We start from the raw sequence: 19,293 nt of genomic DNA, 5'->3' as shown, positions 1-19,293 counted from the left end.
AATGAAATTATTTCTAACGCTAGTCAACAAGCAATGTTTATTAATAAAAGTACTGATGAAAAGTGGCAAATGGTATTTAAAGTTACAAATTACGATTTACCAAATATGTTAAAAGTCGTTTCCTTTCTTTTATCCATTCTAGCAACATCAGCTTTCACAGAAAGAATATTTTTTATCATGAACATAAAATGGAGAGATGAGAGAAATAGAGCTTCTATAAAATTAATAAAAAATGAGCTTTTAATTTATATTAATATGCAGTTGGGCTGCACAAATGCGTATGATTATTTCTTAATCAATAAGACCTTATTAAATAAGGCCAAAAGCAATGATAAATATACTTGGAAAAATAAATAATATTGTAAAACGAGCTCGTACTATTTATTTCTGCAAAATTTCTAAAAGTACTATATTTTTTTTAGTTGCAGAGAAAAAATACCATATTTAAATGTAAAAAAAGTGGCAACTTTAATTGAGAGCCTCAATTATAAGAAATTTGTTTTGCAGAAATAATACCACTTAATAGAATTATTTTAATAAAAATGTGTTATTTCCAACTTTTTTTTAACTTACACAGTATATCACTAATTAAGGTTATGTTTCCTAGAGCCAGAAATTACTATATCAACGTAGTCTGATACAAAAGCTTTAAAAAAAGTTATTTATAAATATCATTTATGAAAATGTTGAGAAATAGGCGATTTTTTTGCAGTAATTGCACAGTCGCGGGACGACGTGACGTTAGGTTTGCATATTCCGAAAAAAATTAGGGTAGTCTTATTGTGTGCCTTTCATATATTAAACTATGTCTTGCAGCAATAACAGCATGTTATACGTTTATTTTATAGGAAAACGTCTTATTTTCTACGTTTTTGAACTTTAAAAGTCTACTACTGTTTCAGGTTATATTTCTAGAGCTAGAAATTACTAAACAGACGTTGTCCGATGGTAAATGTAAAGAAAAATCTATGAAAACACTTACAATCTAGTTGTTGAATATGACTGAAAGCTGTAATAATTAGATTTATTTTTTCATGTGCATAACTTTGATTGATATTATTTGTGTTTAAACTTTTTAGAAAACGATATTTACATCTTTTTTACGGCATAATACACCTTTTGCTTTTTTTTTAGATAATTGAAAAACAAAAACAAATAATTGTTTTTCCGTATTTTCTTTGGGCTTTAACAATTGAAACTTTAAACACATCTTTGCATATTTTTACGTTAAATTACAGTACAAGTAATTTAATAATAGTACAGATATTGTAAAATACCAATTGATAATATAACAGCTGAAAGTATTAATTAAATACACGACTTTTATCGTATAATATGGACACATTGAATATATTTTTGTAAAGCCTAAAAATAATGATAAAAGGATCCTGCAGGATGTCTTCTTACACTCGTTCAGTGTGCAACAATATATGATTACAATTCTTATGGCACAATAGTTATTAACAATACTTTTTTTACAGCAAAAATGTTGCAGTTATGAGAGAATAATATTTTCCGTACCCGATGGCGCATATCGCCAAGGCAAGCTTTGTGATTGGCCTAGTTCAATTCACACCAGGACCGAACCCTTTTTTTCCTACTGGGGGCGCAGTAAACATCCAAATGTTTAAAGAAAAATTTTCAAAGTTAAAAAAAAACATTTTCTATTGACCAATTTATAATTAGAGTGTCTTTCAAGACAACAGAACAGCATGACAATAAGACCTCGCAACAACATACCTTGTATTTTTATATCATGCTGTATGTGATTTACGCGATGTAAAAAAATTTTGGTATTAATTCTGTAAAATTACAAAAATATTTTAGTGTAGGTAAAAAGCGTTATTATGTACACATAATACAACTTTTATTTTAAATGCATACTCTGAGGTAAAAGTGGTTAAAACTAGTATGCATTAAATAAAAAAAGCTTCATTAAGTCTCTGTAAGGCTCTTTAATCTAAAATACGCACTGTTTATGAAGATTAAAGAATCTGCTTCAATGTTTGTACATGTATGTAGTAAAAATGTTGTCAAGATTGATAGATAACATTAAAACAAGAGCGAGAGAGCAAGGGTCAGTTAAATTGTTAGCAGTATGGGATTAGGCGGGTGACTTGGCGAATAAAACACACTGCAAATATCAAATTGAACTTAAAAACGTTTATTTATACTATCTTAAGGTTTGACTATCTTTACACTTTACTATCTTGAGTACAAAGAATAAACGAACAGAAAAGGTAGGCTGAAACGTAAAAGAAAAGCGAAGACAGAGAATGCGTGTGTGTACAGACTGGCTGACGGCGCGAGAGTGAACAAAAACCGAAGTTACTAGACGCTGAAGTGCAGCGTCACAGCGTCTCGTCTTCTTGCTGTTGCGCATGCGTAATAATTCAGTTACGAGCGCCAACAATACATCTAACACTCCCTCCCGTTCGTATCTGAATTTATTAAAAAAAAAAAATGAAAGAAAGGGATATATTTTAACGTAAACACTAAATATATATGGGTTTTTGATCAGCCAATGATGCGGAGCACGTGGGCTTCTGGATCACTCATTGTGGTTGATTCCGACGAGCTAAAACATACACAGAAAATACATTAATCAGCATGTCTACCATCATTGTCTATCTATTATTAATTTACTAGTTTTACTATCTCAAATCAAAATTTAATTATCATGCATTTTACGCTAATTAACATTCAAAATTTCTTTCGTTAGTCTTTCATGCAGTTCAAATGGCAGGGGTTTTGTAAATATATCTGCTAGTTGTTCCTTGGATGGAATCCATTTAACAATTATTTTTCCTCTGGATACACATTCTTTAACGTAGTGAGCCTTTATCTCGGTCATGTGTCTCAGCCTTTTGCCACCATCTATCTTAGCACTTGCTCCGGCAGCTTTGTTGTCACACCATAAATCCGCGGGCAACAAGGTGCGAGACAATATAATACTTATAGATTGTTCCAATCCAATCAATTCTTGACTTGCGTCGCACATTGCCACATATTCTGCTTCGCAGGTTGAAATAGCAACATAATTCTGCTTTCTTGTTTTCCAAGCAACTGTATCCCCATACAGCCTTAGGAGATATCCGCCTGTTGTTATTGAGTCTTTACAATCTGCCAAACTCGCATCTGAATAGGCTTCTAATCCATCTTTACGGCCTCTGTAAGTTAATCCTAGAGTCCTTGTGTGTTGTAAATATCGAAATACTCGTTTGACCATTTTCCAATCATCTTCAGTTGGGCTGATTTGATGTCTACTCAGTACATTCACCGAGTATGAAATGTCTGGTCTAATTGTGTTGGCTAAATACAGCAGACTACCGACTGCTTCTCTGTACGGCACATTTACTCTCGTTATCGTGCTTAACTCTCCAGCATCTTCAGAATCTTCTCTATCTTTTCTTTGTCGATTCAAAACTTGATTTGTCACCATTGGTGTTCTTTGGGGTTTTGACTCGTTGAATCCAAATTTCTCTAACATTTTATCTATGTATGATGTTTGTGTCAGTGAAATTGTGTGGAGTTTTCTATCTCTTTCCACTTTGATGCCTAGAAATGTGCCAACCTCGCCAAGATCTGACATCTCAAACTCAGATTGCAGACCCGTCTTAATTTCATTCATTTTGCCTGCACAATTGCTGGCTATCATCATATCATCCACGTATAGGATCAGGACTAGAAAGTTATCGGCTTCTCTCCATGTGTATAGACAGGGCTCGCTCGTATGTGACTGTAGTCCTAATTTAGATGCAGTCTCTCGAAACCGCTCATTCCATCTTTTTGAGCTGATCTTAAGTCCATAAAGTGCTTTCTCCAATTTACAAACCTGAGCTTTCTTGAGACTATCACCATCAAGCAGGCCTTCAGGAATTTCCATATATATCTCTTCTTTGATAGATCCATTTAAGAAAGCTGTCTTGACATCAAGTTGGCAAGTCTCCAGATTGTATCTATTTATTATTGATATTACTGATCTTACCAGGGCCAAACCAGACACCGGGGCATAAGTTTCTTGCAGATCGTACTTGTTCCTATCTTTGAAACCACGAATCACCAACCTCGCTTTGAACTTCGTGTTTCCATCTTTATCTATCTTTTTCTTCAAGACCCACTTAGAGTCGATGATGTTGGGCTTGCCACCTTCAGCGTTCACGGTTGGTCTTTCTACAAGTTTCCACACTTGGTTTTTCCGCATTGATTCCAGTTCTTCATCAATTGCTCTGAGCCATTTATCGCGATCCGGAGGTGCGACAGCTTCTTTGTAGTTTGCGGGATCTTTGTTCAGTCCAGCAATCAGGGCATGTGACATTTCATCTTCGACTTCTGCGATTAAACAGTCAACATCGCCCTTCGATTGGAGCAATTTATTCAACTTGTTTGTGTCGATGGCTCCTGCAAAACTGGTATCATTTATTCTAGCGAGTTGCTTAGGGCTTTCTCGATCAAGATCTTCAACTTTCTTGGGCCGACCGCGCTTTCTCTTGACTATTGGTTCTCCCTCCGTTTCCAATGACTCTTTAGGGCTAACCTTATCAAACTTAACGAACCATTCATCTTGTTTAATATCTGTCTTATGGTTTCCCCAGTTTGCTATTTTGTCCTTTCCCCAGATATCTCTGAACACCAGTCTTTCTTGGAATTTTACGTCTCGACTCTCATAAATTTTTCCATCTTCAGGTCTTAAGAAAGAATAGCCAGTGGGAGTATAACCAATCAGCACGACTCGTATCCCTTGTGGACCGAATTTGGTTCCAGTATTCCTTTGTATCTTGATAAAAGCGACGCAGCCAAATCTTCTGATTTGGGTTATGTCTATCTTCAGATTGGGCGCAAACTTTCCTAAAGGGGCTATCATATCATTAGACCTGTGAGGTGTCCGATTGTAGGCATATACTGCACTACCCAGGGCTAAGTCCCACATGTTCTCCCTGAGCCCGGAGTCGTACATGTAGGCTCGCACCTTGTTTTGCAAGGTACGATTAACTCGTTCCGAAACTCCATTATGCTGAGGAGTGTCTGGACAGGCCAACTGAAGTTCTGCTCCCAACCTCTGGAGAACTTCTACCGTTTGGCCTCCTGTAAACTCCGTGCCTTGATCGGTTCGAAGATAGCATATCTTTGCATCAAAACCTAACAGGTTTCGTGCGCTTGTCACAAAATTGTCCAAACAACGTCCTGCTTCGCATTTTGTCTTCACTGGGTATGCCATAGTCAATCTTGAGTAGTCGTCCGTGTAGACGATTATAAATTTATATCCTTTAGGGTAAGTAGCTGGGCTAATCGGTCCCATTGTATCAGCATGAACTATCTCAAGTAATTTGGTTGCCCTATCTCTTTTAGTATTGAAAGGCAATCTCTTGATTTTAGCGACTTGGCACACCTCGCATGTTGTAATGAAGCTGTCGAAGATGGCCTTACTAAAAATCTTTATTGTCCGGATATTTTCTTTGTAGTGCCTTGAGATATTCTGCTGAGGCATGTCCGAATCTTACATGCCAGAGCATGGCTCTGTTATTTCTCTCAAATGTTCTGTACTTTTCTGTAAACGGGCTTTGAGCTTCTGGAATCTCACCAATCACAAGATCATCACAATTGTTGATTTTTCTATCTTTAATTGTTTTCTTAAACTCACTTTGATGAGAGCTGTGTGGACCAGCTCTTCCTGATTCATTACTTGAGATTCCAGGGCAGCTCCTATCATTATTGCTGACTTGCTGAACCTTCTCAGTCTTTGCTTTCAGGGGATTTTCTACCATTAAGCAGTCTATAATTTCTTTGTACTTCTCATTATTACTTGTGTTCTGGCCATCTTGCAGTAGTTCTACTATCCAGTAAGGGCTCTTGTAGACACCAGAAATTACAGTTTCATTAGAACGCGGATCAAATATATCTAGCTTTGTGTTATCAAGGTATATACTCATGCCCCTTTCAGCAAAACGGCGAAGCGACAGCAAGTTTCCAGCTAGTGCCTTAGCGCATACAACTCTATCTAGGATTATCTTGTTTTGGTTATTTTTACCCGAAACGCACCCTTCTCCCTCCGCTCTCAAGTCCGCGGAGGAATCTTTGTTCGCGCATTTAATCAATTTATTTTTACATCCATTAAAATTTTTGAAATAGAATTTAGAATTAGCAAAATGTTCTGTGGCACCTGAATCTGCTACAAACTCAATTTTCTCGCAACCGCTATCTCGTGTTTCCTCCGCGCGCGTGGAGAGCAAAGTTTCGGGGTTAACAGCAAACAAACCACTGCATGCATTAGACCTAAGTATTTCTACATTATTATTACCTTCTTCGCCTTGTTTCTTGTTATCGACCTTGGCTTTCTTGTTGTTATGATTTGTGTGCTGTTTTTCATGCTTCCGTTTATTACTATCTTTAAAATTATTCTTATTGTTACCACCACCAGTATTGCGTTTAAAATCCCAATCGTTACTTTTGTTAGTATTACCTCTGCACCTGCCTATGTGCTCTCGTAGGTTCTGTACAAACCGTTGGCAGGTGTAGCACCGCCTAAGGTTCTGCCCTTTTTTCGGGCAGTCCCTTGCGTAGTGCCCGTTGTCGTTGGACTCGTAGCACAGAGTGCTGGCGGTGGCCACGTTAGCAGCAGCTACGGTGGCTGGTCGAGAGCCTGCCCCACCTCGGCTTGGCCCAGCACCGGTCCCGGTCCCACCTCGACTCGGCCCTGCATTCGCCCCACCTCGGCTTGCTCCACCCATTGTTGGTCGTGGAAGTGATCCTTCTGATTCCTGTTTCAGGATATATTGTCTTAAGTACTTAAAGGACAAGCCATCCTCGCTTTCAAACAGCCTGCTAAAATCGGCTATTTTTACATCCGGTACTCCATCGATAATTGCATGATAGAAACTATCTCTTTTCTCATCTTCAGGGAAACTGTTAGTTTTACTAATTAATTCAAAATCTCTTACCAATCCATCAAAAAATTCACAAAATTTAGTAGCACTTTGCTTTTTGGGGTCGAATCTAATGGAATGTATTTTATTACGTATTTGATATGCGCTCATCTTTATGTCACCCCTTTTCATATCTTTAATTTTTTGTATCATTGTTGATGGATCAGTAATGTGGTATACTTTGTTTTGGTAATCTAGGGACAACCTACCTAGTATTACGTTTAGGGCCTGTTCTTTATCTTCTTCCATTTTTTCTTGAGTAATGTTCATAGTTGCTTTCAGTTTTGAATTAATTGTGTGGAGCAATTTTTTACTTTTTAGTTCTGACTGCAATTGTTTTAAGAATAATTCTAGTTTTGTTGCATTAGTGAGGGAATAATTAAAACACCCTAGGCTATCTTTATTAATGACTTCTATCTTTAGACTATCATTAGGTGCAGCGCGTTGAAACGTCAGCGAATTATCAATGGAGTCGGAGTTTAAATTAATTAATTGTTTACTTAATTTAGGTCCTGGAGTAGATGTAGTAAATTTATTTACCTCTTGTATTCGACTCCTGGCCAGTTCTCGCTCAAGAGCCTCCATCTTTCTTTGTTGAGTGGCTATACGCTGCTCAAACTCAGCTCGAATTGCCTCTTGAGCCCTCCTATTTTCCTCTCTTTCCTTTTCCAGGGCCTTTTTATGTTGTGAAGCAACAACCTCAAACCTCATCGACATCCAGGAGCTTTGCTGATGCCTCTCTTGTTGTATCAGTTTCCTAATCTCCTCGATGTCTTTCTTTGAGGCTTCTGTAATTTCTTTTCGTGAGTATATAATTTCTTTAGGTTTGATGTTTTGACCTGTTCTTTTCATTAGTTCTTTCTTAAGTTCATAATTTGCATGCGCCATTTCTTTATGTAAGCTATCTAGCTCTTTCTTTAGATAATCTTTCCTATTTTGCAGGTCTTTAAATTGGCTATCAACTGAATCTAAATTTTTGCTTTTCAAATCTTTAACCTCGTTAGGAGTTGAGTTATCAGTAAAATTTTTCTTTCTATCTCTCAAATCTTTATTCTTATCTTTTGATGAGGTATTACTCGAATTTATTTTTCTATCTTTAGGGCCTTTATTTTTATCTTTAGATGAGGTATCAATCAAATTTATTTTACTATCTTTCAAGTCTTTATTCTTATCTTTAGATGAGGTATCAATCAAATTTATTTTTCTATCTTTAGAACCTTTGCGTTGGATACGCTGTTTGTGGACGAGTCGAATTTGTCCAGCACATTTTTCTATCAAATTAAACAGGTCTAACATATCTTAATTGCGATGTGCATCTCCTCCCAGATATGCAACGGTTTCATTATTTACGGAAAATATGGCCTGGTTGTTTTTACGAGTTACTACCACCTCGTCTAGTTCCCCTAGATCGTCTTCAATCTTTTTATATGCGTCATTTAGCATATTGAGGGCATTTTGACCTAAAATTAACAGGGAATAAATGGGTTAAAGTATTTTATATTTTGTTATCGTGCGCGTTAGGCTATTAGTTTTCTTGTGGAAGTGACACGGAGATCGGGCGTAAGCAAATATGAAGGAAAATGGCGCTAGCATCATGTGTGACATGCATAGAGAAAGAATTAAAATGGCCGATCAACATCGTTTACTACGACGCGCGCCACCAGCCGTAGCATGAGAGGACGCGCACACTCAGTTCAGCCGAACGCAAGCCATAACCAAGACGCGCATCCCCTCCTCGCCTCGAGGCGTCCCCCTTGGCGGTGACTGGCAGGTTCATCAAGAAACGCGCTTCCTTTGTCACGATGCGGGCCTCTCCCTCACATAAACAAACGCGTGCCGGCTCTCTCGAGTTCTGCGAATCTCCGTAAAAACAAAGGAAAGCCTTCTAATCAAGGGAATCTCAATCTTGCAATCTTAAGTGAGCTGTCTTGCTCCATCTTAAGGCAAGACACCAATTTTTGTCTTTAGAGATTTTAAGCGAACGTGACCCAACGACAACAACACCTCACGCAATTACCGAGTCCTCAAAACAATATCTATTTCTAGTACTTACTACTGCTCACTCTCTTTTTAACTTCCTCCCTTCTTACAGCTCCGCCCGAAGCCTCGATAGTAGGAGCGACGTCCGTATCTCGAGGCGATTCGATCCGCTGCCTCATGGGGCTGTTCGTCTGCCGCTTCGGTGGTAGTCGGGGTGAGGGGACTGCCAAGCTCTTCCATCTCGCAGTGCTCGCTGCCCGATACAGAGCTCCCGGTTGCTTCCGCCATTACGTTTCCCGCGTAATAAACAGGTGAAAAAGGAAGCACACAGAGAACGCGCGACAAGCTCAAGCGCGGAGCGGAAAAAGAAAATAAAAGAGAAGAAGAACACAAGACGCGATCGAACAGATTTCACACCCACACTACCAATTAGGGCCCATAACCTGTTAGCAGTATGGGATTAGGCGGGTGACTTGGCGAATAAAACACACTGCAAATATCAAATTGAACTTAAAAACGTTTATTTATACTATCTTAAGGTTTGACTATCTTTACACTTTACTATCTTGAGTACAAAGAATAAACGAACAGAAAAGGTAGGCTGAAACGTAAAAGAAAAGCGAAGACAGAGAATGCGTGTGTGTACAGACTGGCTGACTGCGCGAGAGTGAACAAAAACCGAAGTTACTAGACGCTGAAGTGCAGCGTCACAGCGTCTCGTCTTCTTGCTGTTGCGCATGCGTAATAATTCAGTTACGAGCGCCAACAATACATCTAACATAAATATATATAGCATATATTCGGTTGCAGTAACAAGAGAAAAACTCGTATCGTCGCTTACTTTGGCTGTGCGCTCAGCTACGTAGCTATAGCCGACATTTTCGCTCCTTTCCTCGTAGGCACACCTTATATATCTATCTATATACATATCCCTTCCACATGTCTCCCAAATGTGTGGCTGTATACATGCTCATTTCTACGCGAATCTACTCCTCTTGTTGTAGGCGCACGCTATTCGATAAGACTCTCGCACTCTCGAAAAATTTGCGCCCAGATCGAAGGCTGGCAGCGGCGGGTCGTCCCGATCAGTGCCAACATAGTGAGCTTCGAGGGAGTAAGAAGACACCGTTTGAACCGCTGCTGATTGGTCAGCCACCATTTGAGGATCATGGGGACTTGAGTCATACACTTGCATATATATATACATAAATCCCTACATGCATACATATGGGTGAATCTGCCGTAAGTGGTTCAAAATGCCTTAAAGAATCCTTAAAAAAAAGTTGGTTAAAAAATTATTTTTCATCGTAGTTGTACTTCAAATACCATCTACAACAAATATCCAAAACAATTCTACTACGAGTTTTTGGGTCAAAAGTTATGCGGTATTTTTAGAACGAAGTTCTTTATGTCGCGTACTCGGGGGGCTGGAATTTTACAACCAACAGATTTTTTGAAACGTAAGTGGTTTACCCGAAGTCTCTTCCTCTCAAGTTTCCCCCCTTACCCCGCCCCCCTCACCTACTGTTCTCTACACACTTCTCCTCCCCCCACTATATATGTATATCTGCCAACCGTGCCGTGTTACTCTTCGGCACACCTTTGCCCACCATTCCCCCTCACACTCCCAAGCTATTAATTTTTAAACAAATTTTAATTTTATTTTCTCACAATTATTTTTCTTTAACTTAGAAATTTTTTTTTACAATTCTTTAAGAAAAAAAAAAAAAAAAAAAAATACTTTCCACTTCAGAGATTTGAACCCTCGACCTCCTGCATGTGAGTCCAGTACCTTACCCACTCTGCTACGAGCGCTACCGACTTTATAAACTCGGTTTCTTGTACTTATCGTGTGGTTCGTAACTATAATATTCCATTTTTATATGCATTCACTGATAATACATTCAATTCATGATAAAATATTTATTTGTTTTCTAAATAATACATCTAACGAAAAAAAAAAAAAAAAAAAAAAAAATGTTATGAAATTAAATATGGAAAAAAAGAAACGAAATATGAAAAAATGAATTATAAAAAAAAATATTAATGAAATGAAATATGAACAAATAAAATGTAATATTAAAAAATAAAAATAAAAATGAAATGGAACATGAAAAAAACGAGGAATGACAAAAACAAAAAAAGGAAATGAAAAATATAAGATTAAATAGAAAAATAAATAAAGAAATGAAATAAAGGAAATACAAAAGAATTAAAATAAATAGAAACAAAAAAAAAATTAAATGAAGGAAATACAAAAGAATGAAAAAAAAAGAAACTAAATATGAGAAAAAAAGAAATGAAAAAAAAAAAGGAAATTAAATGAAATAAAATTATACAAGAAATGAAAACAAAAAATTAAATAAATGAATATAATATAAAGGTAATTAAAACAAAAAACCAGAGGGGATAAAAGGGTCATGGGACCCACGGTAAGAACGAAGTTCTTTAAACATGACATGAGTATAAAAGCACAATTTCTCAGGTAACAAGAGGGTTGGGACTACATAAATGCAGTACTAACGTTTATAGAGCTTCGTTCTTCCTACGGGTCTGGCAATTCTCTTGTTACCTGAGAAATTGTGTTTTTATACTCATGTCATGTTTAAAGAACTTCGTTCTTACCGTGGGTCCCATGACCCATTTATCCCCCTTCGTTTGTTGTTTTAATTCCCTTTATATTTGATTTTTAAGACAATTTTAGTCAGTTTTGAAAAACATACCTCTACTTCTCATGCGTGTAGCTAAGCTATTTGTATAAATAAAGTGTTCTGAGCCCAATGAAATCAAAGCTAGGATTTAACCATATCGATTGAAAAAAAATTAGTTTCATTTTGTGCCTACATTCAAACGTTATAGCTGTTTAAAGAGGAGCGACAAACATCGCTAAAAATGAGATTTTGTAGATTTTTGCCGGAAATTTTTGATTTAAAAAACACCCCTGAAACTTTTGATTGTCACCCCAACGGAAAAATTAATGTAAAAAAACGTAGCGAACCGTAACTTTCTGTGATGTAATGTAAAGTTTGGTTGGATTTCAAACCACAGTTACAGTTGGTTACGTTTTTTTATGTTTGATTATAGTCTACTACAATTCTACACATTATCTTACGACTCGTTACATTTTATTATGATTCTAACAAGACACTTGAATTTTGTGAAAAAGCAACTGTAGTACACTGTAATAAACTGTAAGGAAGTTATCTGTAATATTTTATAACAGCTAACAGTTTTTTGTAGTTTATTACACTTTTTTATAATTTGTTATGATAAATAACTTTTAGACACATTTTTATCCATTTCCAAATAAAATTTGCCTTGAATAAAAAAAAATTGAGTAATTATTATGAATAAATTATTAGTGTAATAGTATGTTGTTAATCGTATCAAAACGTTAAGAAAATCTAAGGAAACGTAACACAACATACTAAAATATAAAAAACGTCCGAAATCCATGAGAATATTACAGTTCCTTACACTTTTATACATTTTCTTGCAGGCTACGGCATGTTAATACTTTGATTACTTTTTCTTACATTTTGATACGTTCTCAAATTTTCGCTGGGGTAGCACTGAATTTAACAATTTTTTTTATCAACAGAGTATTTGCTTCAATAGTCGTTTGAGCCTATCTTGGACCACCTAAAAAAGACCAATGAGCCCAAACGCTGAGACACGTGTCTCCTGTTTTATCTTAACATTACTGGAGAAAAAGTTTCGTAAAATTCCAATGCACGAAAGCTAGAAAAAGAGATACTTTAACCCTTGAAGGGTACGGAAATGACGGGTACGGACGTACATTTCAAGCTATTGCGGCTCGTAATGTTAACGCAAACGGTGTTACGCTTACCAATCATCTATTCCCAATAAATAGTACAGGAAAAGATTTTTTCCTTACCTGTATGAGTAACAGAATTAAATGTTGGAGCCAGGGAGGAGACGGAAGTGACCAAAATTTTTGTACAAGCAAAAACTGAAAGTTAAAATGTCTGTCAATTAAAGAGATTTAAATTTTTGACAGCTTTGGCTTGTGCATTCATCTTGTTATAATGTGAGATTTAAAAAGTGACCACTAAAAGGTGTTACAAAGTACATTAATGTGATATTCCAAGCAGTTTTCGCTATAACCGACATTTTTGTTTAAATCGTGGGACATTTAAAATTTGGTTAAAACTCTTACTTAGTGATCAAGAATAAATGTTACTATGGCATAAATGTAACATACGACTTCCATACTTGATGATGTATGTGCAAGGACATGGCAGAAAAGCTTACTTTTTTCTTATTAGGTTCTTTTAGGTGCAAAATTGAGATTGGGACATGGTACGGAAGTGATATTTTGACTATATTTTATTATTCATCTTTTTGAGGAGTCAATGTTTGAGCTTGAAAGTTTTTTCCAAGAAAGTTTAACACTTTTAACTCAACTTCACCTAATTTAAATATTGAATTATAGTTTCTTGCATGAGCTCGGGACCCGAATTTGATCACTTACGACAGAATCGCCCATATGTATATGTATATCGTGGCGTATATCTATGCTAAATGCTGCATTTTTAAGCTTACGTCGTTCCCCATGAGCCTCAAATGGAAGACATTGTCTCCTCACTCCCTCAAAGCTCACTAAGCATGACAAAAAGTCATCTCTCATCGTAACATTGAGATCCCAACACGTCACGTGACTGTCGCGATATATATAGCTGAGTCGGGGTAAATTAACGTAGGCCTTATAGGGACAAATCTGTTTTTATTTTTTTTTTACGCCTGAAACGATTGTAATACTATAAAAGCTGGCAAATAACATTTTTTTTTTAGGAAATGACGGTATTGTAACTAATTTTCTTCTTAACTTAATCGTTACATAAAGCAACAAATCCCTCCCACCACTGCTTATACATAGGTGAATAAACATGACTTTTGTACAGGTTAAATGTGCGTTTCCCACTTTCAAAGTAAGGTTTGAAGCCTTATGTAACGATTGAGTTGGAAAAAAAATTAGTTACAAAACCGTTATTCCCTCAAAAAGATGTTGTTTGCCAGCTTTTATAGCATTACAATCGTTTCAGGCATAAAAAAAAAAAATCAGATTTGTCCCCATAAGGCCAGTGTTAAGGGGGCTCCAGTGGGAGGAGTTAGGAGGTCACAGGTAGCTTAATTGATAGATAAAAACACGCTGATTTCAACGGTGTCCTTATTTACCCCTCTAACCCTGGAAAATTTTGAGATATTTGCTCTCAAAGTTCGTACATTGTACATAGCCTTTCATGGAGCAACGTGAAAACATCGGTATTTTCTAACAATAATCGAGGAGTTACGTATCAGGACTGTAACTGTTTTATAGAAAAACATCTAAGCTTTCAGATGGTACCTTCAAAAATATAGGTAAGCCTGAAAATATTTGAGATATTTCGTAAAGTATTGATCAAGTCATTGAATTAGCAGGGTCATGACGGGATGCCATCTTGTTTTTTGTAAGGTGCGCGCTTTTGAATATTTCAGAATTACACTGCAAGTACGTACATAGGATTCATGTCATTTGTAACTCTTTTTTAATCGTGATCTCCTATGGATTACTTACACTTTTTTTTAAATAAAATAGAACATTGAAAAATTTTAACTGCAATTATTTTTTATTTTATCACAAATTGCGTCAATAATTTTAATATTAAAAGTAACTCTTACTTTATTATTTACACTTATAGATAATAATAAGGTGATACCATTTGTAGGATCTTTTTTATATGCATCTACTAATACTTCTGTTGATATCGATTCTTTGGCCATTTTATAAATTATCTTATCATTAATAATACCTTTTAATACACTTAATTTTTGTTTGTTATCATCAATTACTTTTTTATTTCTTTTTTGCTGTTGCAAAATCATTTCAGCATCCTGCAAGTCTTGATGACTCTTACAGTGATGTATGATTTCTTCTTCAGAGACGCCTAACACATCGACTAGAGCTTTCAAAGTTTTTACATCTTGCAAAGCATCGTGTAAATTTTCTGCGCTTTCTGCAGGGAAATAATCTTTGACTAAAGCTTTGTTTACCATAGGTACGGATACATCATATATATAGATGATGGTGCTCGCCTGCTCGCATATATATACTCACAGCAGTGATCCCAACTATAACCGAATAGTTTTCGGGTTGGTACCAGTGCTCGCTGGAGCCCCCTTAACTTACCCTGACTCAGCCATATATATATCGCGAGAGTCACGTGACGTGTTGGGATCCCAATTGGCCAATCTCTCTACTCATCTCTGGAGCGAACGGAAATATTGACTTTCCGAACACCGGGACGCGTAAAATGATATATGTATCACGTTCGGAGGTTGGGAAATGTCCTACATTTCACGTTAACCACCCTAGGTTTCACCTCGGACGTTTATTTACGTGAAATCTGCGACATTCTTAAGGTAGCTCCCTTGCGAAAATCTGAAAAAAAATATATTTAATTTGGTAGATTAAAATCATCTGAATCCAATGGTAACTCTGTTTATACTCCAAATCGGACGAAATCTCGAGAAATTTCAGCTCAAAGTTGAAGCGTTTTACACGAGCTTAAATGGAAGAGCATTAAAACATCAACTGTGCAAGCATTTAATGACTTAATATCGTTATATTTTATATTTGCCAAGAAAGACGTACGTGAAAATTAGTTTTATGGTTATGTGACAGACCATAGCAGAATACTGACACTGCTGTACAATATACATACATACATAAGAGTCAAATTCTCCTATACTCAACTAGAGCAGTAGACAAGAGAGCTACCTTAACTTAGCTCACTCAATAGGTGGGTAATATACAATTTTTTCGGGTATGTAAATACAGGCAGTGTCAGGCATTTTTTTTATGTTAGCGTGCGTGATTTTTTACGCAAACAATGAATTGTAACTTAATTATTAAGGTAGCAAAAACATTTCCTTCTATATTCAATAGTTCTCCAGATATTAAAGAAAAACCACAAAAAACCAGAAAAATAATTTACTTTGCATTAAAAACCCACGACGGGTATCTTCGTTTATGTAGAAACTTCAAGGTATTATTTCTCACATTTTTTTCTTAACTTTAAGCTCAAATACGCTTCATTGAGATCAACCACGACTTTTTCAGAGTTTTAAGTCTCTGGTGCTTTGACTAATGGGTATTCCATACAATTAACTGATAAAGAACATGATGCTATTTCATCGGATACAAGAGTAAGCCAAAATCTTAATGACCTTAAACGAAATTCTAATCCTTAAACGAAAGTAACTCTTTTATCAGGAAATAGCCCTATGCATTTGACACAAGCGTAACAATTCTATTCACACACATAAATAAACAAAAAGTGCAAGGGTGTAAAAGCATTACACATAATTTTAATTGTTAATTATAACATTATGTATTAAAATTAAAAGCATGAAAAAAGATGTTTTCTAAGCTAACAGATGTACTTATGTGAGACTTCTTTACTTAAAAACTGTTTTAAAACATTTCTGAACATAGTATAGACTAATCAAGTTACTTTTTTAATGCATAAAATAAATGTAACTAATGACTTAGCAAAAAAGCAATGAATAATTTCATAGGTATTTTTTAGCCTATTTCATGTCTGAATTACCCAAGATTAGTGGTGCAAGTGGTCAACTAGATACTGTGCCGACAAAGCATAGCTATTGGTCTAAAGAAAAATTGAAAGTAATCTTAATGCTTTGATAATTCTTCTCAGAACTTATTTTTCTTTCCACTGTTCAACATTTAATCAGTAAGGTAGAGTACCATTTGCTTTTTTTTCTGACAATAAAGAAGATAGGTAAAAAGCGATTGTTAAATACACCAAACAGGAGTAACAAGTAGAGCCCTTGTGGGCATGTCAGATTTTCTTTTGTCTACATTGTTTTAATCCTACAATCTGTCTATACAGCTTAGCTATTGGTCTTAGTGGTCACAAGAAAGCAGTTTTTACTTTGTATTGACGCAGTAATTTGGAATGAGACCAAAGATTTTAGTAGAAGCGAGAGACTTTCACAACTACCATTTCATTTGCACCATAAAAGTGGTTATGTTCAATAAGGTAAAAAAAGACAGACAATGAAAGAGTGAGAAGAAAAGAAGTGGAATCGAAAATTAAATTATTTTATGTCGCAGACTACTGATTTACGTGGCTAAACTATATATAGTTATCAGACAAAACAGTGTCTACCTCAATAAGGCGGATGAAAGAATGTATTATGTACATGTATCAATTTCACGTAAATCACTTTAAAACGTCGGGCATATGTACTACTTTGATAGCTCACCTTCAATGTCTAGTGTAGGGCTCCCCATAGGGTCTGCCATGTTCTCTTAGGTCTCTGGGCTGCTGCAACTAAAGGCTAGTGATAGATTGTAGCAACGGCAGAATCACTTTTTTTGTCGATTCTGACAAGTCACTATTATTTTTAAAAGTGGCTTGCAATGGACTAATATAAATTCAGATTGTTCTTGACAACACTTCAACAAGTTGTGCACTTGACACAAATATTTAAATGCAAACTTAATGTACACACACACAAACACATGCACACACTGCCGAATAATAATCAAACCGCAAAATATAGACAAGACACTAGTAACACCAAATAATTACACAACTACAGCAGGAGCAGCAACAACACTTCGTAGGCGCTACCCGTACAATTGTAAAGAGTGCAGCTCTAGTATACCACCGCTTCATTTGATTTGGTAATTCCCCTAGGCGTGATAATTCTTCGTCCTTGTATAGTTGTGGTATTAATTATTTTTGCATACTTACAGTAACTAATTAATCAATTGTGATAGGCTACACACCATGTTTATTTAATGTCGTCTGCCACAATAGAGTCTTTATCAGCTAATGAGTTTGTTCAACTATAGAGCACAGAGCAATGATCTTTGTTTGATGAGCCAAGTCCAAGTGTCAATAAGTGGCTCAGCGAACTCTGCAAACGACTCTCAACTCTCAACAGAGTTGGACTCTGATTCTTACTGAAAGAAATTAAAACTGAATCGTTCAGTGACAGACTAATGACGTTTTATTTTCGTTATAGATCGGTCAATGAGTCGGTCCAATCCATCTAGCATGTGAATATGAGACTGTTCATGTGGACGCGACAAACGACAGCGCGACCCATTACGAGTTTTAAATAGAAGTGTGAGAAACAGTTTCGCCTATGTGAACAGCCTCTATGTCCGTCAAGCCCAACGAGAATGTGATCCAGAGCTAAGACAAGGGCCTGGCCAGGCAACCCTTACATCGATGCCAGGGCCAGAGCAGGCTTAAATGTAGAGTTTATGACACAGTGTAATATAAGTTTAACTCCAGGCTATGATCACATGATCAGGGTCTGGCCAAGATATATGTATGTATGTTTCAGTGTTGGGATATAGTTCCGACCAGACTTGGAAACACTCTAGGACCCAACCTCTGTGACAAGGGAAATCACTAGATCAAAAAAGAATAGTACCTAACTTAAGGCGAAAAATTCCCCTTGCGTATTTTTTTAATAGTTTTTTATTAAATTAAGTGGCTCGCAATCGCGATGGGTCATTGAGTAATAGGTGCATGTATTATTTTTTAATATTTATTTATTTAATAGAGTAGCCGGTAAGCGCCCTGTGTCATTAGGTAATAGGCGCTTGTGATATTTATTAATAATTATCTATTTAATAAAGTGGCCAGTAAGCGCCCTAGGTCGAATCTTCAAACGATAGGTGCTTGTGTTATTGATGGTTATTTTTTTAATAGAGTGGCCAGTAAACACTTCGGGTATTTGGTTGATAAGCGCTTTTGTGTTTCTTTTATTTATTTATTTATTTATTTCATACTCCACCCCTTTCGGGTTTGGAGGGGTTCTGTTACACATTTAACATTCTTTTTACATAATAATTTAATAGCTTGTGTTTCTTATTAATAATTATGTATTTAATAAAGTAGCCAGTAGGCAACCTGGATCATCTGGGGATAGGCGCTTGTGTTATTTATTAATATTAATTTATTTGATAGAGTGGCCTGTAAGCGCCCCGAGTCATTGGATAATAGGCGCTTGTGTAATTAATATTTATTAAGTTGAGATAATAGCCAGTAAGTGCCCTGGGTCACTACCCTCCTGACAAATCTTAACTGAGATCATCTCACCTAATATCTCATGTGATTTCTCACCTGAGATCTCAGGTGAGATTTCTGAAAGAAAAATAAATAAATAAAATTTGTGTAATGATTATAATTTATACATCAATAGAATGATTACCTAAAATATCAACAGTTATAGGAAAAAAAAAAAAATTCGGCTTTAGTGGTACCCGAACTCGAGCTCTCAGTTAACCAGGCAAGCATTGTCTTACCGCTTGGACAGAGTGGATAAGACACTAGTCCGACAA

At 36.2% G+C, this 19,293-nt stretch overlaps 1 protein-coding gene across 2 annotated transcripts in view; it reads right to left on the bottom strand.

Moving 5' to 3' along the window:
- LOC106640139 (uncharacterized) overlaps nucleotides 1–17,980 on the bottom strand; it is a 520,358-nt gene extending 502,378 nt beyond the window's left edge. For both annotated transcript variants that reach the window (XM_089595683.1, XM_089595692.1), the window contains exon 1: nucleotides 17,196–17,980. In XM_089595683.1, coding sequence (XP_089451809.1) covers nucleotides 17,196–17,235 — 40 coding nt within the window. In that variant the 5' untranslated portion in view covers nucleotides 17,236–17,980. The remainder of the gene's footprint in view (nucleotides 1–17,195) is intronic.
- Nucleotides 17,981–19,293: the final 1,313 nt, after the last annotated feature.

This window comes from Copidosoma floridanum, unplaced genomic scaffold, assembly GCF_036245765.1.
Source record: "Copidosoma floridanum isolate Cflo_tuat_1 unplaced genomic scaffold, Cflo_Japanese_pri ptg000004l, whole genome shotgun sequence".
Classification (NCBI taxonomy): Eukaryota; Metazoa; Arthropoda; class Insecta; order Hymenoptera; family Encyrtidae; genus Copidosoma; species Copidosoma floridanum.
The sequence above is the reverse complement of the archived record's forward strand: the minus strand, read 5'-3'. Positions and strand labels throughout refer to the sequence as shown.